The following is a 26469-nucleotide window of genomic DNA, read 5'->3' as shown; positions in this document are numbered from 1 at the left end:
CCGCAGTGGACCGACTGTTTAGGGGAAAACAAAAGAAAATATCAGTGGAAATTAATCGATTGAAGTAAAATAAACTCAGTGTGATGGTATATATCGGAAACTGGAGGTGATAAAAACAAGTTCATCCCCAAACAGCCTGTCAAAAAAGGTCGAATTATTTTGTTTACTGCATTGGCTTTTATTTTGACAGCAGTGAGCGGAAGCGCAGGCGTGATTTTGGCGGGCTTGACGCAGCGGCGGGCTCTGGTTGGCTGTTGTTCTTATCAAAGATGGCTGCTGTTGTCGAGGATGGAGAGTGAGCCGCGGCTGTCATCCGAACACAGGCCGAAGAGACGCACTCAAAGTCCGGCACCGACACCCGGCTGCACCCGCTCCCGGACCGCCTGAACCGAACCTGATTCTCTGCTGAAGGTAGACTCATTTTTCTCCCGTTTTCTCCGTCAGCATCCTCCGCTGTTATCGATTAGTGCGTGATGGACGTATTGATCGATCGGAAAAAAATCACAGTCGCGGTGAAATATGTGATTGTATATAACCATGAACATTAATCCGATTATTCGACGTTTGGATGCGTGTGTATTGTTGCGGAGTGAATGTCAGCAGCCGGTAAATCGGTGAATCCGGTGTGAAGGTTATTCATGTTACCGCAGTGTAATAACGACGGTAATAACACTGAGAGCGCCGATATCACATCATTATCACAGCCATAATGTTCATTCATGTTAATAATAAGCAGGCGACGCCTTAGCCTGACAAACAGGACACTGATAAGATCAATAAATCAGGTTTATATTTAACCGACAGCCGTCTGAGCGCTAATCCGCAGATATGTGTTAGGGACTGTTCTCTATTTATCAGGAGAGGGGTGGCGAAGGTGTTCAAGAGTGACTTGAGGAAATCCATTCCTCCCTCCATAAAATAATAATAATGAACTATAATAATGTTCTTTTACATTGATAATATTAATGAATCACTGAAAGTGTCAAAGTAATTTTTTTCAGTCACCCAAAAAGAAAAAAAAATGTACTAAATAAAATAAAACAAATAAACAGTTTATTTGTGAGAGAAGAGGGCGTCTGTTAGGGACTGTAGCTTATTTATTAGAGGAGAGAGGTCTCTGTTAGGGACTGTAGTTGATTTGTGGGGGGGGTCTGTTAGGGACTGTGATTTATTTGTTGGGGGGGGTAAAAAATGTTGACTTTATAAACAAATGAGCAGGTATATTTCAGCGTATCTGATATCAGTTTAAAGAATCCAGCACGGTGCGTCTTCAAAGAGGAGCCTCAGAGACAGTCGGCGTCTCCATATCAGCGGTCCAGCAGAGACCGGGGGGACGTGTGAAGGCTGATCTGAGGATAGTTCACAGCTGTGACATTAAAGCTGCTGAACATCAGACTGTCTGCATCCCAAATATCACCAGAGAGAGTGTGAGAGCTCCGAGTCCAGCTCAGCTCCTACAATAAGTCTAAAATACACTGTGGAAACTAAATAGTTACATTCAGACTGTTCAGGTCCAAAAATGCTCCATTGAAACCCATTCAAACTGACATTTTTGATCCCACAGCCATCAGAGCAGAAAAACAGGACTTGTATTATTTCTGGGTGTCATTCTGGGCTTTTGACTCTGAATTTGTCATTTTGACTATTTTCCACCTGATGAGGTCATTTTGACCATATTTGGCATATGGAGGAAATACATGCTATTTCCACTAGGTGACCTGTCACAGTCAATGTAGCTGCTGATCACTGACATATCCCAGACTGTCAGCAGCTACACTCACACACTGACATATCCCAGACTGTCAGCAGCTACACTCACACACTGACATATCCCAGACTGTCAGCAGCTACACTCACACACTGACATATCCCAGACTGTCAGCAGCTACACTCACACACTGACAGATCCCAGACTGTCAGCAGCTACACTCACACACTGACAGATCCCAGACTGTATGTTGAAAATAACTCATTTTTTAATGTTTTTTTAATCGAAAAACATAGTGGCATCATCACAAAACCCTGGCATTTAAAGGGTTGAAATGAATGAATATTTGATATTTATGATTAAGACTGATGCTGTTTAAAATATTGAACTCAATAAAAGCAGAAAATCATATTAATCTATAATCTTTTTTAAGTTTTTTGAGCGGCATGAGAGTGTGTGGTATTAAAGCGGGCCCGTTAAAGAGACAAGAACAAAAACAGCATCAGTCCAGAATTAATACGTTTACTTTTGTGCAGAGAGAAGCATAAAGCACCACACAGTTGAAATACTTAAGTAAAGTACAACTATCTTGAACTGTACTTTAGTTCTTGAGTACATGTACTATTTTCTAAAAACCTGACGGTGAATTTTGTGTGAATCAAAGCCCCTGAAAAAGTGATGAATTCCTGCCTGGAATTAAACATTTAAGACTGAATGAGCCTCAAAATGAAAGTTATTAAAGAATTTTCATCTGTGTTTACGTTTTTGACACTGACTCGGTCCTGTGTTTGTAGGACACACGGGGGACAGACCGCAGACATGGACACCACCACGTCCATCAAGATGACCACTCTGGCCATCCAGAACCTGTTCAGCTACGTGGAGGAGGAGAACCTGGCCGCTCTCAAGGCTCACCTGGACCGCTTCAAGGAGGTGGACGGACGCAGCGACGTACGTACAGAGCCACGCCTCCTCGTGTTTTCATTTCAGTCAATACAGCTGTGATAATCTGTGATAATCTGTGATAATCTGTAATAATCCTGTAATAACGCGCGGACGCTGTCTGCTGCTGCACACTGCAGGCTCATTCTGACATCAGCAGGTTTTTTCATCTTTATTTTGTACGTTTTTTTATTTATTGTTTGTGATAAATTTAAGACTAAAGATAACTTAAAAGTCATTTTAGCTGTGTTTGTTTGTTTGTTTGTTTGTTTGTTATTGACAGAACGGTCAGACCCCTCTGATGCTGGTTTATGTATTATAGATGGACAGTGAACCCTGTTTGTTTGTTGTTTACCTGTTTGTTTGTTTGTTTGTTGTTGACAGAACGGTCAGACCCCTCTGATGCTGGTTTATGTATTATAGATGGACAGTGAACCCTGTTTGTTTGTTGTTTACCTGTTTGTTTGTTTGTTTGTTGTTGACAGAACGGTCAGACCCCTCTGATGCTGGCGGCGGAGCAGGGCAGTCTGGAGATCGTCCAGGAGCTCATCAGGAGAGGAGCCAACGTCAACCTGGACGACGTGGTGAGCCAATCAAACGCACACACGCGGCCGCTCCCCGTTCTCAGCTCCTTCACCTCGGATGCTGCGGTTGCTAGGAGACAGGCGGAGGTGACGGCGTGTTTCCATGGTAACCCGTCTCTCTTTCTCTGTGCTGTCAGGACTGCTGGTCGGCGCTGATCTCTGCAGCCAAAGAAGGTCATGTGGAGGTGGTGAAGGAGCTGCTGGAGAACAGCGCCTACATCGAGCACAGAGACATGGTGGGACAACGCCGCAGAGGCTCATGGGACATGTAGTCAATATACAGATCATTTAACACACTCACCTAGATGACAAGTGATGAAAAGATGTGTTGTTGAATCGGCTATTTGTCCTACAAAAAAAGCAGAAAATGATGCATTATTTATTTCACGTACAGTAAAAATTTAATTTACAGGCCGGGACATTATTGTCCTAAAGCACTGAAGTCTACAGGCTTATATTTGAGACAGATGTCCATAGTTCATGAGCAAGAAAATAGGGAAATGACCCAGATGTCAGAAAGAAATCTGTGAAAAATACAAAGAAATTTGCTAAAAAAAAAAAAAAGAACCAAGAGGAAGTAAAGACAATAAAACTGAGTACAAAGCCCAAATTCTAATAATTCTGTAAAATAATTTTAAATGTAGAATTATAACATAGTTCACTGGACATTTTTTTTTTTAAGAAATCGTTCTCCACATCTACTAATCTCTGTTTTTGGGTCTCTGTTGTTTACCCAATAATCCCGTCTTCTTTGGTGCTCGTGGTTTCGGTAAAATTAACTCTTTTTATTGACTGAATTTTGAGAATCTCACAGAGCTCACATTGTGTGTCCGTATTGGCAAAAGTTTAAATATATAAACATATTTAACCGACGTTATCTCCAGCAGGTCAAAAACACGGTTTGATACGACCAAAGAGCTTGTACAAAAATGAGCTGCATGGTAACCGTGGTAACCAGAGCGAGCTGCAAACAGAGACAGGCGTTTGTTTGTCAGGATGTGGAGCCTCAGCCGGCTGGTTAAAGGGACCGCCTTTAATTTCAAGTTTTCCGGTATTCAAAGAAAAGCAGATGAAGTTTAACATCTGTTGTGATCATCAACGTAAGGAGGGAAAAACTTTGTGATCCGATTGTTGTGGACAAAATAAATATAAATATTATTATATATTAACATATAAACATAAAATCATGATTTCGGAGTGATGACACGTGATGTCGTGTGTCAGGGCGGCTGGACAGCGCTGATGTGGGCGGCTTACAAAGGTCGTGTGGAGGTCACCAAACTGCTGCTGGAGAACGGAGCAAACCCCAACACTACAGGACAGGTAACACACACGCACACACACACACACGCACGCACACACACACACACACACACACACACACACCGAGAACACAGCTGAAACTTATAATTCTGCCTTTAGGAAATGTACGATGTGACCGTCAGAAATGAGGCGTTTCTGTTATTTTGTCCTCTGAATATTAGAAACTTCTGAATTTCACGCAGTTCAGAACGTCCATGCCAAACCACGTCCAAGGTGGACCTTCTGCAGAGGAGGTCCAAAAGTGCAAACGCCCGCCCTCAAACGGGTGACATCTCGCCGACTGCAGCCAACACAAAAACACCCCCGTCTCTGACTGTCTGTGCAGGAGAACAGAGAGAAAGACGTTTTTAAAGACATGTAACTGAAATAACTCCTACGATGGCGTCAGCTGAATATAAGAAGCTTTGTAGGCAGAAAAGGCGTCACTGGACTCAACAGCTGTTCCTGATAAAGTGACCACGGAGTGTAAAAGAATCAGCTGTGAAACTGTTGATGAACACACTGAGAGGACAGACGACAGAGACGACAGGGTTACTTCAGTCAAATGAAAAATGAAAGAGCTCATTATACTGACATCTGCTGTCCGTTTCTGTCTCTGTCCGTCCCTGTCCCTGTCTCTGTCTGCATGTCTCACAGCAGTACAGCGTGTATCCGATCATCTGGGCCGCCGGTCGAGGACACGCCGACATCGTCAAAGTGCTGCTGCAGAACGGAGCCAAAGTCAACTGTTCTGACAAGGTGGAGACAAACTACAACACAACAACAACCAAGTAAACAATAAAACACGATAAACAATGTTCCTGTGTGTGTGTGTGTGTGTGTGTGTGTGTGTGTGTGTGTGTGTGTGTGTGTGTGTGTGTGAGACAGTATGGGACCACTCCTCTGATCTGGGCGTCCAGGAAAGGACACTTTGACTGTGTGATGCACCTGCTGGAGAACGGAGCCGATGTCGACCAGGAGGGGGCGGTACGACCACGCACACGTATTATTACTGCACCATCAGTGCTGCGGAGTACTGCACTGCAGTAGTAGTATTGTCTGTCTGTTTCTAAGTAGATACAAATAGTTACAAAAATCTTTTTTTAGTGCTGATTGATAAAAGTCTGAAAAAGGTATAAAAATTTTAAAGGAAAAAAACACTTTTTATCTACAGAAAGAAAAGGGCCAACAGTTCTTTCTTTAAAACAACTGCCAAAAAAGAAAAAAAGATTCTTAAAAACACTGCAAAAACGAGAAAAGACAAAAAACAAACCTGTTTTTTTAAAGAAAGTAATTGCAAAAACATTTTAAAGGAAAGAAAATCGTCTAAATTCTTTGCTTTGAATATCTGCCATAAAAAAGAAATGTAAAGGATTATTGATGATCGTTTCAAAAACTGTATAATCTTTAAAATTTGCCTCAAAGTCCTGAAAAAAAACCTGGAAGTTTTTTTGTAAAATGTGTGTGAACCCTTTGTTATTGTTATATTGTGTTCTGACGCTCTGTGTGTGTATGTGTGTGTGTGTGTGTGTGTGCAGAACTCGATGACGGCTCTGATCGTGGCGGTGAAAGGCGGTTACACCGAGGTGGTGAAGGAGCTGCTGAAGAGGAACCCCAACGTCAACATGACCGACAAAGACGGGAACACGGCGCTGATGATCGCCGCCAAGGAAGGCTACACCGAGATCGTCCAGGACCTGCTGGACGCCGGCACCTACGTCAACATCCCAGACCGGGTGAGACGAGGTCACATGATGTGTTGACGAGGGCGTGGCCTTAGGAGTCACATGACAAATCTGCGCAACAGTTTCTGATGTCAAAATCTTTTAAAAATACATTTTTCTGCTGCTGAGGAGAAAAAAACAGATACTCACTCAATCTGTGTGTGTGTGTGTGTGTGTGTGTGTGTTACAGAGTGGGGACACGGTGCTGATCGGAGCAGTGAGGGGGGGTCATGTGGAGATTGTCAGAGCTCTGCTGCATAAATACGCCGACATCGACATCAGAGGACAGGTGAGAACACAGAGACAAAACAAATAGTTATTTGGACTAACGTTTCCGGAGGTACTGCTGGTTAAACAGCTCATACGGTCATGAAAAACCTGGAAAAGACCTACAATTTGAGAACAGCAATTTCCACAACTATATAACTAAAAATACAACTTTTGTATTTTGAATTTTGTTTCACCAACTTATACAATAACACATGATGCGTTAAAGGATCGTCGGAAATTTAAGCATCAGACAATAATTTCTGTTTTTACAGTTTCCAGCTGTAATAAATGAGGTCATTTTTTTGTAATTTTTAAAGAAAACGTGCAAAAATCACAAAAAAAGACAAATCACCAAAATGTGTTCTTTGGAAACATTACCAAAAAGACTTTGAAGAAAAAAATGTTTTTTAAAGAGTGAAAATGGGTCCTGGAAAAGTCCTGGAAATGTTCTGGTAAAATGTGTAAAGCAGTAATAATTGAAAAGTACAGTGATGGTGTGAGCTGATGTTTCTGTTTCCAGGAGAATAAAACTGCTCTGTACTGGGCCGTGGAGAAAGGAAACGCCACTATGGTGAGAGACATCCTGCAGTGTAACCCCGACACTGAGACCTGCACCAAGGTGAGACCCCAACACACCTGAGAACACCTGACAACACTTCAATACACATGAGAACACCTGAGAACACTTCAACACACCTGAGAACACTTCAACACACCTGACAACACTTCAACACACCTGAGAACACTTCAACACACCTGACAACACTTCAACACACCTGACAACACTTCAACACACCTGACAACACTTCAACACACCTGAGAACACTTCAACACACCTGAGAACACCTGACAACACTTCAACACACCTGAGAACACCTGACAACACTTCAACACACCTGAGAACACTTCAACACACCTGACAACACTTCAACACACCTGAGAACACTTCAACACACCTGAGAACACCTGACAACACTTCAACACACCTGAGAACACTTCAACACACCTGAGAACACCTGACAACACTTCAACACACCTGAGAACACCTGACAACACTTCAACACACCTGAGAACACTTCAACACACCTGACAACACTTCAACACACCTGAGAACACTTCAACACACCTGAGAACACTTCAACACACCTGACAACACTTCAACACACCTGAGAACACTTCAACACACCTGACAACACTTCAACACACCTGACAACACTTCAACACACCTGAGAACACTTCAACACACCTGACAACACTTCAACACACCTGAGAACACTTCAACACACCTGAGAACACTTCAACACACCTGACAACACTTCAACACACCTGACAACACTTCAACACACCTGAGAACACCTGACAACACTTCAACACACCTGAGAGCACCTGACAACACTTCAACACACCTGAGAACACTTCAACACACCTGAGAACACTTCAACACACCTGACAACACTTCAACACACCTGAGAACACTTCAACACACCTGACAACACTTCAACACACCTGACAACACTTCAACACACCTGACAACACTTCAACACACCTGAGAACACTTCAACACACCTGACAACACTTCAACACACCTGAGAACACTTCAACACACCTGAGAACACTTCAACACACCTGACAACACTTCAACACACCTGAGAACACCTGACAACACTTCAACACACCTGAGAGCACCTGACAACACTTCAACACACCTGAGAACACTTCAACACACCTGAGAACACTTCAACACACCTGACAACACTTAAACACACCTGACAACACTTCAACACACCTGAGAGCACCTGAAAACACTTTAACACACCTGAAAATACTCCAACACACCTGAAAACACCGGGGGTGACCCAAAACCACTTTAACACGTCTGACAACACCTGAAAACACCTTGGAACACCTGGATACATCTGAAAACACTTCAACACACCTGAAAACACTTAAATACACCTGGACACACCTGGACACAGTGGACAGATGACGCCTGCTGGCCCCTCGCGTCTGCAGAGTTTCTTGTATCTAATACGTGGTGTGTAAATCTCGGCGTACCTGTTGTTCTCCGAGCTGCTGCTGTAAACGGCGTGCAGGTGTTTGCAGGCAGGTGTTGTGACGTCGTGTTTCCTGTTTCAGGATGGAGAGACGCCTCTGATCAAAGCCACCAAGATGAGGAACATCGAGATCGTGGAGCTGCTGCTCGATAAAGGAGCCAAAGTGTCGGCTGTCGACAAGGTGAGAACAACAACGATGCGTTAACGTTTACGCTAACAAACACTAACGAGACGTGAAACTGAGGCTAAAATGAGCCCTTCAAAATAAAATTAGCATGAAAACTTGACTTTCTTCGCCCGTGCTGGATCAGTTTGACCTCTGTACTTCCTGTTTTCCTCAGAAAGGAGACACGCCCCTCCACATCGCGATCCGTGGGCGGAGCCGGCGCCTGGCCGAGCTCCTCCTCAGGAACCCCAAAGACGGCCGCCTGCTGTACCGACCCAACAAGGCCGGAGAGACGCCGTACAACATCGACTGCAGCCACCAGAAGAGCATCCTCACGCAGATCTTCGGAGCACGTACGTTCACGAAGCGATCGCATCTCTCCGGTTAACAGGATATTCAGGTTCCAGTGAGATCCAAAGGGTTAAAATACAGATCAGTACTTTTCTATATGTAGCCGAAGTCGACAGACTATAATAATCATAGTTCAGGACAGGAAACAGCTGATAATAACAATAATAATAATTTTAAACGTCAGCTCCGTTTAATCAGTTGATCTCAGCTCAGCAATAAACACCCGAAAAATCAAAAAGCCAAAAAGTTTCAAATAGATACTGGAATAAAATGTAAATGTAGAAAAGTATAAATAAATAAATATAACGAATCAGTGCAACATTACGTGAATAAATGTATAAATAAATACATGAATGAATAAATAAATACATTAAGGAGTGTCTAAATAAACACAGGAATAAAAAAAGAAATGAATAAACAGAGAAATAAATGAATGAAAGAACAATGAAATACTTCAATTACAGAAATAAAGTACAAGAATAAAGGAGTAAATACGGGTTGAAATAAATCTGGAAATAAATAGATAAATGCAGAAATAAATGAATGTTCGTGGTTTTTTTTCATGTTTAGTGTCTGTTTCTTCGGACAAAAAGATAAAAACAAACGAGAGAAACGTGTTTTTAGGATGAACACTGAGACACGATGACGGTCATTTTAGATCTTCCAGCTAACGTGAGTCTCATAACGCTCATCTGTGACATTCGTGTCCCCCTGCAGGTCACCTGTCCCCCACAGAGACGGACGGGGACATGTTGGGTTACGACCTGTACAGCTCCGCGCTGGCGGACATCCTGAGCGAGCCGACCATGCAGCCCCCCATCTGTGTGGGTCTGTACGCCCAGTGGGGCAGCGGCAAGTCCTTCCTGCTCAAGAAGCTGGAGGGTGAGTACACACACACACACACACACACACACACACACACACACACACACACACACAGACACACACAAACACACATACAAACACACACACACACACAGACACACACACACACACACAGACACACACACACACACACACACACACACACACACACACACACAGACACACACAGACACACACACAGACACACACACACACACACACACACACACACACACACACACACACACACACACACACACACACACACACACACACACACACACACACACAGACACACAGACACACACACACACACACACACACACACAGACACACACACACACACACACACACACACACAGACACACACACACACACACACACACACACACACACACACACACACACACACACACACACACACACACACACACACACACACACACACACACACACACACACACACACACACACACAGACACACAGACACACACACACACACACAGACACACAGACACACACAGACACACACACAGACACACACAGACACACACACACACACACAGACACACACACACACACACACACACACACACACACACACACACACACACACACACACACACACACACACACACACACACACACACACACACACACACACACACACACACACACACAGACACACACACACACACACACACACACACACACACACACACACACACACACACACACACACACACACACACACACACACACACACACACACACACACACACACACAGACACAGAATATACAGGGTTCCTATGGTCATGGAAATCCTGGAAAAGTCTAAATATTCCCAGAAAGTTTTGGAAGGTCCTGGAATTTTGTTTGACAAACCTGTATCAGAACAAATGTTCAAAGATTGTTAAAATGTGAAAATCCAACAGTAATTTCTGTTTTTACAGTTTCTGACTGTTTAATAATTTCCTCTCTCCTCTCTCCTCTCCTCTCTCCTCCTCCTCCTCTCTCCTCCTCCTCCTCCTCCTCCTCCTCCTCCTCCTCCTCCTCCTCCTCCTCCTCCTCCTCCTCCTCCTCCTCCTCCTCCTCCTCCTCCTCTCTCCTCCTCCTCTCTCCTCCTCTCTCCTCCTCCTCCTCTCTCCTCTTCTCTCCTCCTCTCTTCTCTCTCCTCTCTCCTCCTCCTCCTCTCTCCTCTTCTCTCCTCCTCCTCCTCAGATGAGATGAAGACGTTTGCCGGGCAGCAGATCGAGCCGTTGTTTCAGTTCTCGTGGCTCGTCGTCTTTCTGTCTCTGCTGCTCTGCGGCTCCGTCGCCGTCGTCCTCGGCTTCACCGTCGACCCCAAACTGGCCATGGCGGTGTCCCTCAGCCTGCTCGCTCTGCTCTACCTCTTCTTCGGTAAGACTCAACGTTCAGACCAAAACAGGACGCCGTTTTTTTCTCTGTCCTCGTGGCGTCTGAATAATCTTCTCCCGCCCCCTCCGCAGTGGTCGTGTACTTCGGCGGGCGCCGGGAGGGCGAGAGCTGGAACTGGGCGTGGCTGCTCAGCACCCGTCTGGCCCGTCACATCGGGTATCTGGAGCTGCTGCTGCGGCTGATGTTTGTGAACCCGCCGGAGCTGCCGGAGCAGAGCACCCGAGCTCTGCCTGTCAGGTAACCCGCTCGACCTCGGATCCTTAAAAAGCCTTTACGATCCCCAAATTCACTGCTCTCAAAATAAGACCTTTGTGTCAAATCGAGCAACAGTTATTCTGTCAAAATTCTTAAAAACGCTCAGACATGGAGAGAAGATTTTATGACTCATTTTTATGAATTGCATCTTAAAAATCTGAAAATAATTAATGATAATAATTAATATTAGGGATGCACACTAATTATTGGACTGACAATTATCGGCCGATAACGGGACTTAAGACGTCATACCGATATTACAATAATAACATTTTTGGCCGATAAACAGAACCCATAATAAAAAGCATAAACTGCTTTGATTTGTCCCGTGTTGCCATGGTTTCGCTCCTCCAGTCCCACACGCTGCATTATGCTGCGTCAAACTGCTGCTGGATCAGTCCACAACGTGTCATCAGTCAGCAGCAGCATTTAACCCTTTGTTTCTTTTTTTTTTTTAACTCTTTCCCCTCCACTGATGAGATTTTTTATCAATCGTTGTTCTCACTGTAGTGTAGGGGACACTGTTACGGATGACGATCTAAGGTCCCAGAGAGACGGAGGAGAGGACTACTGACGTGCCGACTTTATCGCTCTTTAGCGGCTTTTCGGAGCCTCTCAGCGGCGATGTTTTAAAAAAACGCAACAGGAGAAACACTTATTTAAGATCATCAGTGAACGAGCAGGAAATATACTGTCCATATATATACTCTTATAGGAGATACAGGAGGTCACCTAGAGCGCCACACGCTGGAGGGGCAAAGCTGGTCGCACTAAAAAACAGAAACCCCCCAAAAAACCTGATGATAACTCTCTGCGCCCGTCAGCGCCTTTCTTCATGTTCTGCCTTTAAAATAACAAACAAACAAATGACGAGAGAAATAATCCTGAACTCAGCGTCCCTGATGTTTCTCATCGTTGACCTGCTGACCAGCCTGCACCCTGACACCTGACGGCGCTGAAGACAAGGACGGGGACGAGTTACTGATACTGACTGATCCGCTCCGCTCTCATTGTCCAACGGTGTCTCCACCGGTGTCTCCGAATGTCCACTCCGCTCTCATTGTCCACCGGTGTCTCCGCCGGTGTCTCCGCCGGTGTCTCCGCCGGTGTCTCCGCCAGTGTCTCCAAATGTCGGCTCTCATTGTCCACAAGTGTCTCCGCCAATGTCTCCGAATGTCCACTCCGCTCTCATTGTCCTTCAGGTGATCTCAGTTTCTTCTAGGACACCAAAATGTCTCGATCATGATGAGATCTCACATGATGAGAGGACATGATGAGAGGACGCGCTGGAGGCGGTTTGAGTTCAGGTGTAGTGAGTTTCCAGCTCGGTTATGCTGAAAGAATAAACTGATATCTTAGACATTTGGACAAACGACCCTTAACCTGAAGTTAAAAAAATATTTTTTTTTGTTTTTGTGAGGTAGATTTGGTCTCAAATGTAAAAGCATTAAAGCTAACTCCTTAAGAACTCAGCACGCCACGAAGAGATGATGTCATCAGTCGATGTGAGGTCACGTGACGTCATCACGTCTCCCCGCAGGTTCCTGTTCACAGACTACAACCGGCTGTCCTCCGTCGGAGGAGAGACGTCGATGGCTGAGATGATCGCCACGCTGTCCGACGCCTGCGAGAGAGAGTTCGGCTTCCTCGCCACGCGCCTCTTCAGAGTGTTCAAGACCGAGGAGACGCAAGGTGACAGACACACACACACACACACACACACACACACACACACACACACACACACACACACACACAGCCTGTACGTCTGTCTTTGTGAGGACCGGCATTGACATAATACATTCCTTAGACCCTTACCTAAAGCTAAACCTAATTCTTAGCGGAGCTTTAACCCTTTGAAACCTGAGCAGATTGGATTAATTTCTTTTCTGGGAAAGAATGACCCAAAAATTAACAAGAAAATATTTAAATTTACTTAACTTAAATTTAATTTGATTCAATTTACTTTATTTGAAATGCATTAAACTTTAGAATTTAATTGTTTTAAACTATGTTTTTAAAAAAATGACAAATGAATCTACCTTGTACCTTGTCAAAGAAATACTAGAAAATTATCTAAAAATTAGCAACAATAATAGAACAAAGAAAAGAAAATAAATAAAAAATAAATTAGGAAATTACCTGGAAATGGGCTTAAAAATTATAACTTTGAGACATTTTTAATATGTGTAATTGTGTCAATTACAATTGGGTTTTTTTTTCTACCTTTTTCCTTTTTTTAATGTTTTTGGCCATAATTCAATAACCTGAATGGTGTCCACCTGTAATCTGTGCTGATTGTAGAGACCTTCTGTGTGTGAAGCGTCCATGTTTTTACAAACATGGACACGTACATCTGCGTGGCGGTCTTTTTTTTTTTTTTTTTTTTTTTTTAAAAGAATCGAGTCAGTTTGCTCAGGCTTCGAAGGATTAAGATATGAGGACTCGTCAAAATGTCCTCACTCAACCTATGGTCCTCACTATGTATCAAGTACATAACACACACACACACACTGTAACTAACCTTCTTCTTCTGTGGTTGTGGTGCCAGGTAAGAGGAAGTGGAAGAAGACGTGCTGCGTCCCGTCCTTCGTCCTCTTCGTGCTGGTGCTGGCGTGCCTGCTGAGCGGCATGGCGCTGCTAGCCGTCTTTAAGGTGGATGGGGAGAACCGCACTGTGAACGGCGTGCTGGTGGCCATCGGCAGCGTGGTGGGTCTGGCTCTGCTTCTCAACTGCAGGACCTGGTGGCAGGTCACCGACTCGGTGCTCAACTCGCAGAGGAAGAGGCTCCACAGCGCCGCCAACAGGATGCACAAGCTGAAGAGTGAGGGCTTCATGAAGGTGAGGCCTTAAAGGGACAGTCCGCCGTTTCACTCAGTTCATCAGATGATTCATTTAATTTTGTATTTCTGTAAAGAGTCCAAAAGGCAAAACAATTGTTCCATCAACATTTAAAATATGTTGATGTTATTTCACCCTGACCTGTGGTGTCGTGCTGCAGGTGCTGAAGACGGAGGTGGAGCTGATGGCGAGGATGGCGAAGACCATCGACGGCTTCACGCAGCATCAGACAAGGCTGGCGGTCGTTATTGATGGGCTGGACTCGTGCGAACAGGACAAAGTTCTGCAGATGCTGGACACGGTGAGGCAGTTTCACACCTTCTCATCTCTGTGCTTCCTGAAGTGGAATAAAGAAAAAGTAAAAATAAATGTTGTCTGCATGCTGATCGAGCCGACAGATTCAGGTGTTTTTTGATGGATTTTGTGATGTAGCGATCTGAGCAGATTGAGCCAGTCCCTGTGGATTCTGCATGGCCTCACACAATCACCACTGCAACTCTTTTCATCGTACAGCTTCACACAGAGTATTGATCCACTCAGACTCTCTCTGTTTATCTGTTGCTGCGTCTGGGAGAGAGGCACACACACGGCTAACGTTACCTTTATTTACTGAGTCGAGCCGATAATAATAAACTCCTTTACAGCCCTGGACACAGATTTTTGTACTGAGTCACTGTTGGAGCTTTTGAACTTTACAAACTATAACGAGTCACGAAGCTGTCGAGCGGGCGGAGAAACACCGTGCGCTCCCTCAGCTGCCGGTGGAGCTGTGAGACGCTCCGTGTCTCTCTCTCTCTGTGACGTTGTCTTTTCTTTCTGTCGATCTCTGTGTTTACAGTCAGGTCGACCTTGCTGTTTCTAAATCTTCCTGACTGAAAGAAAACTTAAGACCAGCTGAGAAGCTTAAAAAATATTTGTTTGGGAATGAAAGGCCAATCCACCAGAAAAGGTTAACGGTTCATACAAGAACCGTTGCCGTGGAAACGGGCGCTGATTGTTAGCCGTGTTTGGTGTTGCAGGTGCGGGTGCTGTTCTCCAAAGGCCCCTTCATCTCCATCTTTGCCAGCGACCCTCACATCATCATCAAGGCCATCAACCAGAACCTGAACAGCGTCCTCAGAGACTCCAACATCAACGGACACGACTACATGAGGAACATCGTCCACCTGCCCGTCTTCCTCAACAGCAGAGGGCTGTCCAGCGCCAGGAAGATGTGCGCCGCCGCACCCGCCAATGGGGACACCGCCAACTCTGAGGGTAACCATGACGATCACACAGTTGAGACAGAGTGTTGGTGTGGGACACGCTGTCAGATGATGTTTGTGACTGTGGTGTCTCTGTCCCGTCAGCTGGGTGGCACGAGGAGCTGGACAGGAAACTGTCTCAGCACAGTTTGGGAGAATTAACCAAGTTTGGCAGCAAGACGACGCTCAACCGCCGGGTGAGTGTGTGAGTGTGTGTCTGTGTGTCTGTATGTGTGTGTGTCTGTATGTGTGTGTGTTTGTGTTTGTCTGTGTGTGTGTGTGGTTGTGTGTGTCTGTGTGTGTTTGTCAGGGTTTGTACAGTTTGAAAAAAGCTAAAAAAGTCATGTATAATATAATGTAATATGTTTAATAACACATATGTGTTCAAGAACACATTTTTAAACTTCCAATGTGTTAGAAATTTAAAAATCCAACAAAAATGTCTGTTTTTACAGTTTCTGGCTGTGAGGAAAATATGCCCGAGGGGTTGGCAGGCCTGTTCTCTTTAAAAAATCACCAACAATTTTAAAGGAAAATAAAGCAGCAAAAGTTTTTTCTTTAAAAACTTCTAAAAATGAAAACTAAAATTGCCAAAGGCATTAAAATATCTTAATCTTTCAAAAGTCTTAAAAATGCTTAGACATTAGGGATGGGACATTTTCCTTTAGCTTCTACTCTTTGTTCACATAACATTGCAAAATTCAAAATATTGTCTATTTAAAAAATAAAATAAAATTTCCCCATAAACTTAATTAATGTCAGAACATGTTTTTACCGTCAACACTGGCTCCTGTAAACTGATCTAACATTTCAGTTCAAATGGAGTTTAAATGCTGCTTGCCTTCAGCTGGAGGAACTCTGATTTTAGTGATGAAGTTTATTTGAGAAAGTGAAGAAAAATAAATATGTAGAGAGCAAAAAAACAGAAAGCTGCAGCTTGTTTTAGGACTGATGTGATCATGTGACCTGTGCGCTCAGGACACATACCGGCGGCGGCAGGTGCAGCGCTCGGTGACCCGTCAGATGTCCTTCGACCTGACGAAGCTGATGGTGACGGAGGATTGGTTCAACGACATCAGCCCGCAGACAATGAGGAGGCTGCTCAACATCGTCTCCGTCACAGGTCACACACACACACACACACACACACACACACACACACACACACACACACATAAACAGAACCAGGATCAGAAACGTTTCATAAAAACAAACGTGTTTGGAATCTCTGTGGTAAAAATACCGTTTAAAATCCTTCAGACTGGATTCTGCTGCTGTTGCTGTAAAAGTACGATTTTTTAGTACAAAAGTTACAGAAACAGTTTGAGTCTGTTAACTCTCCCGACAGCAGCTCAGTGGACTCTGTGGCTGAGCTGCTGGACGAACCTGCAGCCTCGCTCAGAGACAACAGGAACCATGAGGGTGGTTATCAGCTGTCTCTGTTAACTCTTTCTGCGTCAGGCTCCGAGCGCCTTCACAGAAAACGAGTGGTGTTCAGCGCTTCATTTGACACTTGACACAGCTTTAAAACTGAAAGTCAGAACAAAAACTGCTTCAGGTTAAATTTGCAGCGTCAGTTACCATGGTGATCTAGCCAAAATACAATAGCGCCGCTTTCATATTACGGGAAACCCAACACACCTCGCTCAGACTCAGATCCGCCTTCACGTCTGCCTGCAGGTCGTCTTCTGAGAGCCAATCAGATCAGCTTCAACTGGGACCGCCTGGCGTCCTGGATCAACCTGACAGAGCAGTGGCCCTACAGGACGTCCTGGCTCATCCTGTACCTGGAGGAGACAGACGGCGTCCCTGACCAGGCCACGCTCAAGACCATCTACGAGAGGTCAGAGGTCACACTCAGCATCAGTTCAGACTGACGAATCTTTTACCTTCACAGGACTGAATCATCCAAAAACAAGTTCAGTCACTGTTTCCTCTTCGTCTCCTCCTGCCAGAGTGTCCAAAAACATCCCAACCACCAAAGACGTGGAGCCTCTGCTGGAGATCGACGGAGACATTCGCAGCTTCGAGGTCTTCCTGTCCTCACGCACACCTGTCCTCACCGCCAGAGACATCCGCACCTTCCTGCCGTGCACCGTCAACCTGGACCCCAAACTGAGGGAGATCATCGCAGGTACAGATACTACAAACAAGGGGTGAAGGGGTTAATCTTGAGAGGTTTCTCCCTTCTTCTCATGCTGAGATCAGCTGGAAAATCCACAAAAAATAAAAATAATAATAAATAATAAATCTTCCCAGGGGAACTGAGACTGATGCTTCAGACGGGCAGATCACGGCCGGTAATCACTTTTTCTCTCTGATCCAGATGTTCGTGCAGCTCGGGAGCAGATGAATATGGGCGGAGTCACGTACCCGCCCCTCCCCCTGCAAGAGGCGCAGCCCCGCCCCACCTCAGTGTACAGCCAGGTGTCGTCGGCGTGCTCGCCGTCCGCCTCCTTCACTGGGCCCTTCAACCAGCCAGCAGGGGGCGTGGTCTCCCCGCAGCCTCACAGCAGCTACTACAGCGGCATGGCCGGACCACAGCACCCCTTCTACAACAGGGTGAGTGCAGGCTCCGCCCACAGCGGGTGATTTAGAGATGGTTAAACCTCCAGCTCTGACTCGCCGCCAACTCGTCTGATTGGCTCAGTTTGAACCATCTGTCACCTGTTTGAACTCATTCAGTCTGCTGTCAGACGGATGTTCAGCCCTCCTGAGTTCACGCTGAGTCTCTGCTGTTGTCATAGTCACACACTGATCATGTCGTCAATACTGTTTAGAGTTCGGCGAAAAAGGTTCAAACTGGTTCGATATTAAGCCAAACACAGGACCTGTTTATCAAATATTACCAGGGGACTGACATGACTCAGCAGCTGCTCCTCAGAGCAACAAAAGACACCGAGTCCCAACAGAAAACAAGTGTGTCACTATCATGAAGCATCAGGAAACACCGGAGCTCTGTGTTCACACTGAATCCATCAAATATGACCCTCTGTTACTGCATGTAAACAAACATGTAGCTATCAGCTATGCGCTCCAGATCAGAGCGGAGACGTAAACACTGACAAGACGCTGCTTAGAAGTTGACCGATATTTTTGTTTCAACAAACGTGCAACTTCATATTTAGCAAGTTCACAGCAATTTTTTTATAAAGTTAAGGGAAATTTTAAATAAAAAAATGAATGAATAAAAATTTACAAAGTAAAAGTTCCTCCCATGCCGACACTTTCTGTACACTTTTCATTCACTCTTCCTGTTGTGATAACTGTGTGTGTGTTGATGCATGTGTCCTAAATGTAGTCCAGATTGTGTACTTGAGTGTAATCAGTGAATTTGCAGCTCAGCTCCTACAATAAGTCTAAAATACACTGTGGAAACTAAATAGTTACATTCAGACTGTTCAGGTCCAAAAATGCTCCATTGAAACCCATTCAAACTGACATTTTTGATCCCACAGCCATCAGAGCAGAAAAACAGGACTTGTATTATTTCTGGGTGTCATTCTGGGCTTTTGACTCTGAATTTGTCATTTTGACTATTTTCCACCTGATGAGGTCATTTTGACCATATTTGGCAGATGGAGGAAATACATGCTATTTCCACTAGGTGACCTGTCACAGTCAATGTAGCTGCTGATCACTGACATATCCCAGACTGTCAGCAGCTACACTCGCACACTGACATATCCCAGACTGTCAGCAGCTACACTAACACACTGACGTATCCCAGACTGTCAGCAGCTACACTCGCACACTGACATATCCCAGACTGTCAGCAGCTACACTAACACACTGACGTATCCCAGACTGTCAGCAGCTACACTCGCACACTGACATATCCCAGACTGTCAGCAGCTACACTCACACACTGAGGAGGAGGAGACTCAACATCATTCATCTAAAAACATAGTGGCATCATGACAAAAACCTGGCATTTAAAGGGTTAAAATTCTGACACTTCATGAATATTTGATATTATTAACTAAATAAAAGCATAAAATCGTATTAATGTATAGCATTTTTAAATCTTGATTTTGAAAAGCCCGTTTTGTGTGCAGAGCGATACGAATCTGCCACGTTTTCTCATCAACCCAAAAAATGTGATTTGAAATTTGCTGAGATTTAATCTCTCTCGTTGCCGATCCGGCCGCCTCGGTGCAGCAGTAAATTAAAACTCGACCTGTGTGGCGCTCGCAGCTCCGATAAAATATGAATCACGCGTCAGATGGTTTATCAACTGTGTTGAGCGGGATTCGGCTGCTTTCAAAATCGCTACGATGTGACATCATCACAAATGCAGATTAAACCGGTGTGCATAAATTAACCCGGTTTAATCTCGTACATCGGACCAGTCGACCCGACTCTACAGGAAGCTGCTGTGAGCCCACTTCCTGTCAGCAGAGACTCGCTGTTTGATGTTTTTTTCATTCTTGTTGTTTGAATCATCTGCACGATCATTATTTGATTTTCTGCCCCCCCCCCTTCAGCCATATTTCCCCCATCACCTTTACCAGCTGCCACGCCCACTCATGGCCTCCACCTACCCATCACACCTGCACCCACGCCCTCCACCCAAACACCCCGCCAGCAGAGACGCCTCCGCTGCACCCGTGAGTAAAACAAACGCCTCCAGCTCGCCTGTTTCTCAGAGCAGAGACACTTCCAGACTCTGTAAACGTCCCAGCATCACCTGCTGTTAGTACCTGCTGTTCTGTCTTCTTCTGCTGGGGATGAAGCTGCACTCCGCTCGTCTCTTCTTCTGTGGTGTGTGGGGCCGCGTAGCTTTGGAAACTTGTTTTTAAATCAACTAAAGTTTTTTTCTTCTTCTTCTGATTCCCTGAAACTGAAAAATCATCAGTAATCATTTCCACTTTTCTATCAGCCATCTGTGTTTTCCAGAAGTTTCATTCCTCACCTGTTTGTCTGTCTGTGTCTCTGTCTGTCTGTGTCTCTGTCCGTCTGTCTCTGTCCGTCTGTGTCTCTGTCCGTCTGTGTCTCTGTCTGTCTGTGTCTCTGTCTGTCTGTCTGTGTCTCTGTCCGTCTGTCTGTCTTCAGTATAAGGTTTCATCTTTGAAAAGGAAGCAGGTATTGAACTCTCTCTAACTTCCTTCCCTCCCTCTTTGCTCCTGCATTACCTCCCTCTGCGCACTACACCTCCCAGCATGCACCTTGCCTGGACTAGCCTGTAGCTCAAGTAGTAGTCTGGATGACCTTTAACCCCCACCTCCACCTCGTCTCCTCCTGCACACTGTAAAAAACGTCTTTAAAGTCACTCAGCGTGTGTTCGGTCTCAGTTTAGCAAAATTTAGCAAGAAATGTGTTAAAGTACACGAACTTTACTCGAAAATTAGTCAAGGATAAAAATAAAGAAAAGAAACGATAAAACAAATTTTTTTTAAAAAGTGAAAAAAACGTTTTTTTAAAAGAAAAAAGGCAAACATTTTAGAAGAAAACGTCGGCATGTTTTCTTGAAAAATCAGCAGTAAATAAACACAAACTGAGTAAACTCCGTAAGATGGAGGGAAGCTGCGAGCAACAGAGGACGTGACACAAAAATGAGCAAGAAATAAAGTATAATAATTCTGTCAAATCATTTTAAATATGTAATTATGCTCATTATCAATATCGTTTGCTCCTAATTTTGCCTTAGATGTTTTTAAAAATGATTTTCTAAATGTAATTTTTTGCTCGATTCGGAACATTTCATACCAAGTTGCTCGTTGACTTTTTCTCGTGTTCAGTTCACTTTCTAACCTTCGTGTGTTTTACGGCGCCGTGTTTGAGCGCGTCGCTGGGCGGGAATCAGACCTGTGTGTGTTTGTGTGCAGGGCTCGGCCTCGGTGGTGTCGGCCGCTCCGTCCGTCCTCCTCAGCTCCATGACGACGGAGGCGGTCTGTGAGCGGGTGCGGCTGATCGAAGGCATCGACCAGAGCATGACGGGACAGTACGGCGCCACCATCAGGAAGGTCAGTGCCTGAGAGACGAAGGAAGGGGTTAAAAACATGAGTCCAGATGTTGATATGTGTCGCGTTCATTTCCTGTTTCCTGTTTCCTGTTCGCAGGCGAACGTTAACGGGCGAGTTTTGTCTCAGTGTAACATCGACGAGCTGAAGAAAGAGATGAACATGAACTTTGGAGACTGGCAGCTGTTCAGAGCCACGGTGAGTCCGACAGCACTCACACGGTGTTAAAACGGTCCTGGAAAAACCTGGAAAAGTCATGGAATTTGCAAATAAAAAATTCCAGGCCTGGAAAAGTTTTAGAAAACTAAATGTACCCTGAAAGTTTTGAAAAAGTCCTTTAATTTTGCTTCACCAACCTGTATAAAAACACATGATGTGTTCAAGGAACATCAAAAATGTGAAAATCCAACAGTAATTTCTGTTTTTACAGTTTTTGGCTGATGAACCAAATTGCCAAAAAATCACGTTAAAAAAAAGCCACATTTTCTTCTTTTAAATCTTTTAAACAAAAGAAAAAAGCCAAACTTTTTCTTTAACAATCGCCCAAATTTAAAAAAATGTAAAAAATGTCAAATAAAATAAAATAAATCACCAAAAACAATCAAACAACAAGTAAAGTTGAACGTTGCCCCAATTTTTAATGAAAAAATAAAAATTAAAAAAACAGCCAAATCATTTTTCTAAACATCAACAAAAATTCTCAATCACCAAAAAATGTTTTTTTTTTTAAAAAAGCCACATTTCTTTCTTCATAAATCACAAAAAAGGCCTAAATGTTTAAACACAAAACGCAGGCGTGTTTCTTTAAACACCAGCAGTTAAATAAAAACGAAATACAGCCTTTAAAGTGGTCTGCTCCTCAAAAGCCAAAATCCAAAAAAAAAATCTCCATGCTTTTGATTTGACATGCTTCCCCCTTTTTGAACTCCCCCTCATAAATAACAAACAGTCCCTAAGTTCTATTTAAATATTCAGTTCTGATTCTCTTCTGCTCATTTTTTGAAATAATATATATTTTTAAAACTGTCACATGGTGAAGAAAAAAAGCCGATCACGAGCATCGATGATGGTCTTAAAACTTTGCCTCTAAGTCCTGAAAAGTCCTGAAAAGTTTTGGTAAAACTGCGTGAACGCTGCAGACAGACGATCACGTGACGCGTCTCTCTGCGTCCTCCTGCAGGTTCTGGACATGCGGCACATGGAGAGTCAGGTGCTGCACGAGGAGGTCGTCAGCGAGCAGGGCAGCATCGTGGGCGGCCACACCGACATGGGACGGCGAGCGGCGGCCCCGCCCCACGCCGGCGGCGCCAACGCGGACACTTCGCCGATGTACAGCTTCAACCTGAGCTTCGAGGAGCTGAGCACGGTGGGGCTGGACGAGGCGCAGAGACACGGCGGCGCGGCGTGGATGGTAAACATCTCCGTCAGCTGGAGGACAGCCTGTAGGCAGACGGTAAGCTAACTCTTCTTCTGTGGTGTCTCTTCGCAGGGCGGTGCTCACCGCACCGCCAGCATGACCAGCCTGAACTCCCAGGAGTCCTCCAACGACATCTCCAAGCTGACGGACAAGCAGCAGGCCGAGTACCGCAGCGCCTACCAGGAGTACATCGCTCAGATGGCGCAGGTGGAGATGGGCGGCGGCAGCATCGGGGAGCGGCCCGTCCAGCCGCAGCCCGGCCAGTTCATGACGTCATCGTCAGAGGATAAGAGCAAAGACGGCGGCGAGCAGGACGGACGCAAACCCTTCAACAAGAGGAGCGGCAGCAAACCAGCGGCGGACAATGCCGACTTTGCCTCCAACGGAGACGCCCTGGACCCCATCACGGAGGAGGACGAGAAGGGCGACCACGCCTCCTCCAAGTCCATGCTGACTCGCAAGACCTCGGCCGAGAGAGGGGGGCTGTTCCAGGGCGCCGCCGACCTGAAGCTGAAGGCTGGTGGCGGCGGGCTGCGATACCAGAAGCTGACGAGCGACGACGAAGAGTCAGAGGAGTCTGACAATGCCCCGCTGCTCAAAGACGGCAAGAAGGCCGCCGACCACAAACCGCCCGGCGGCTCACTGGCGCTGAAGGGGAAAGACTACCTGTCGGACGCCATGCTGGACAAGAAGGACTCGTCGGACTCGGGCGTGCGGTCTAACGAGAGCTCGCCGAACCACTCGCTGCAGGACGAGGAGGCGGACCTGTCGCAGCTGGAACGCGCCAACCTGATCGAGCTGGACGAGGAGAGCCTGGCCAGGAAGCGCGGACTTCCCAGCAGCCTCAGCGGCCTGCAGGACCCCGCCGTCCGCATGTCCATCTGCTCCGAGGACCAGTGCAGCCTCCTCGCCAGCAGCCCCGAGGAAAGCTGGCCCTCGTCCAAGTCCTTCAACCTGAACCGCACGCCGAGCAACGTCACGCTCAATAACAACACCAACGCCCAGCAGGGCAACCGCGCCCGCCTGCCCGCCGAGGGCTCCTCCTCTGACCCCGCCTCCTCCTCTAGCGATGTCATCATCTCGCCGAGCTCCAGCACCTCCGGCACCACCGGCACCACCGGCACCACCCGCCCCGGGCCCAACAACGAGAACGTGCGCGTGGTTCACCTGAAGAGGGGCCTGAAGCCCGGGGACCCGCCGGAGATCTGCACCGTGTCCTCCGACACCGTCAGCTTCGGCGAGGAGCGGGAGAGCATCCTGTGACCTCACCGTGACCTCATCGTGACCTCATCGTGACCTCACCGTGACCCGTGAAGATTCAGAGCACTGAGGGTCCACCAGGAGCCGCCCCCCGACCCTCTGGACCAATCAGACTCTTCTGATGAGAAAAGTTTGATGAGCCGTAAAAATATTTGAAAAGTGCAAAAAATGTTTCAAAATTTGTGAAAATATTTGACTTGTTAAAAAACTGAAAAAGCGTCCGCAGTGAATTTAAATATAAAGTCCTGAGATTTGAATATTTGGGTTTGAAAACGGCGTCTCGGTCGCTGATGTGGCTCGGCGGCGGCTGCCGGTGGAGTCGTGGTCGTCGTGGTGTCGTCGTTTCCTGATCGTGGTGGCGCTGCATGCTCTCAGCCGCCGACGTAGAAGTTAAATTGTGTAGAAACTTTATTGACAGTAGGAGCTGCTGCATGTGGACGTCGTGACGTTTGTAGTTTAGCACGTTTCCATAGAAACAAAAACAGAATTTATTCTCTCAGAAACTAAACGAGGATTCGGAGCCTGAAACTGAAACTGACGGATGAGATCAGACTTTACGAAGGAATTCAAGATTTCAGAGAAAAAAGTGAGAATATTTAAATACGTTTCGGGGCCCGTGAGCGTAAACGAGAAGTTTACAGAAACAGATTCACAAAAACAGGCGGGAAAATGAAATCTGATCTGATCTGAGACAAAAACTCGACTTCAGTCTTCGTCTTTAACAACACTGAAAATATAAAATATCTTCCATCAGTTTCTCGTTCTGACAAAAAGCCGCTTTAATTTAATTAAATCATTTACATTTCTTTTGTTTGTTTTTTGACTTTGAGAAACAATGACGCGTCTGTTAAATCTGTTTATTTATGTTCTTTTTCTTTACGGCAAAAAGGGAAACGAATGAGTGAAAACGTCAAAATAAGACGAGTCGTCAGTGTTAATGTTCGTTTACAGTGTTTACTCGTCGGACAGGAAGTCGTGTTTTATTTTTACTCGTCGGACAGGAAGTCGTGTTTTATTTTTACTCGTCGGACAGGAAGTCGTGTTTTATTTAAACTTTGAGCCAAACGAACAAATCACTGATCAAGTTTCAATCAGAGAACAGGAAGAGGCTTTTATTCTGAAGTCTGAGTCGAGCTGGAACAATCAGTCAAATAAATGATTAATTAATTAGTAAAAAGAAGGAAATTCATCTGCAATTATTTTTAGAATTGATTGAATTGAATTTTTTTTTTTCAAATGAAAATATGCTGAAAAAATTGTTCTGGTCCCGAAATGTGAGAATTCGCAGCTTTTCTTGATTTCACTTCATAAAGTCGAATATTTGGAGGTTCTGGATTAAAAAAGTGAAAATTGATAAAATCTCATTAAATATGTGATGTAATTAAACGGAGGTCCTGTTTTAGGAAACGCCTTTAACGGATCAGATTTCGGCTTCAGAGACGATCGATCTTCAGTTCACTCAAATAATTCATGAATTATGAAAATCAGCAGACTGACTCCATCATGAAAATGATTAATAAATAAAATGTTTAAAAAGTCATTTGACCTGTTTCCTCTTTAATTATTAAAATATTAAATTTAATATATAGAATTAAAGTCTGTCCTTTTATTGTGAAATCTTTAATTTGTCAGTGAGGAAACTGTTGTTTTTTTTCAAAATAAAAGCTGCTAACTGTATTGTATTGTAGCTTTTTAAAGACGTCCGGTGGTTTTCGTGTGTCGGTGAAGCCGCGTGTCGATGTTTTAGAGTTTCAGTGTCGTCCTCTCAGTGCTCTTCATCATCGTCGTCGTCGTCTTCATCACCTGAACAACATTTGATGTGAACTAAAACAAAAATAATAAAGAAATAAAATCTGGATGTTGAACGTTGATCCTGTCCGACTCTTTTTTGTTGTGTTTGTGTCGTTTTTACTTTCAGAGTAAAAAGTTGGATTTATTTTTTAATGTTTAATGAGCACGTGAGGATCTTTCAGGAGCTTGCTCACTTTTCCCGAAGCAGAACTCGTGTGTGATATTTTTTAACGCTTGATTGAGTGTGTAACACTAAAGCAGCCCCCAAAGGGTTAAATTAACCCCATGTGTACCAGCTGCAACATTGTACATG

At 45.0% G+C, this 26469-nt stretch overlaps 1 protein-coding gene and 1 long non-coding RNA gene across 5 annotated transcripts in view; one reads left to right on the top strand and one right to left on the bottom strand.

Moving 5' to 3' along the window:
* The first annotated feature begins 232 nt into the window (after positions 1 to 232).
* kidins220b (kinase D-interacting substrate 220b) lies at positions 233 to 26234 on the top strand. Of its 4 annotated transcripts, XM_088089790.1 has the most exons (30): positions 233 to 411; positions 2503 to 2659; positions 3136 to 3234; positions 3372 to 3470; positions 4459 to 4557; positions 5194 to 5295; positions 5425 to 5523; positions 6075 to 6272; positions 6451 to 6549; positions 7051 to 7149; positions 8667 to 8765; positions 8926 to 9103; positions 9819 to 9983; positions 11188 to 11367; positions 11457 to 11622; positions 13181 to 13332; positions 14192 to 14481; positions 14642 to 14782; positions 15501 to 15738; positions 15831 to 15922; positions 16704 to 16848; positions 17406 to 17568; positions 17681 to 17859; positions 18052 to 18287; positions 20213 to 20335; positions 20781 to 20810; positions 21554 to 21691; positions 21788 to 21886; positions 22869 to 23099; positions 23178 to 26234. In XM_088089790.1, exons 2-30 carry the CDS (start codon positions 2528 to 2530, stop codon positions 24366 to 24368), a joined length of 5262 nt encoding a protein of 1753 aa, XP_087945916.1. In that variant the 5' UTR covers positions 233 to 411; positions 2503 to 2527; the 3' UTR covers positions 24369 to 26234. The 4 variants fall into 4 exon arrangements, with proteins under 4 accessions (XP_087945916.1, XP_087945918.1, XP_087945917.1 ...); XM_088089792.1 differs by lacking the exon at positions 20213 to 20335; XM_088089791.1 differs by lacking the exon at positions 20781 to 20810.
* The window catches only part of LOC148186777 (uncharacterized), a 17639-nt gene continuing 5593 nt past the window's right edge, over positions 14424 to 26469 (bottom strand). The window contains exons 2-3 of the long non-coding RNA XR_015779239.1: positions 14623 to 14818; positions 14424 to 14549 (exon numbers count right to left, since the gene is read on the bottom strand). This is a non-coding gene — a long non-coding RNA (uncharacterized LOC148186777). The remainder of the gene's footprint in view (positions 14550 to 14622; positions 14819 to 26469) is intronic.

This window comes from Plectropomus leopardus, chromosome 16 (assembly GCF_026936395.1).
Source record: "Plectropomus leopardus strain MGB_pleo_1.0 chromosome 16, ASM2693639v1, whole genome shotgun sequence".
In the NCBI taxonomy this organism is placed as follows: Eukaryota; Metazoa; Chordata; class Actinopteri; order Perciformes; family Serranidae; genus Plectropomus; species Plectropomus leopardus.
The sequence above is the reverse complement of the archived record's forward strand: the minus strand, read 5'-3'. Positions and strand labels throughout refer to the sequence as shown.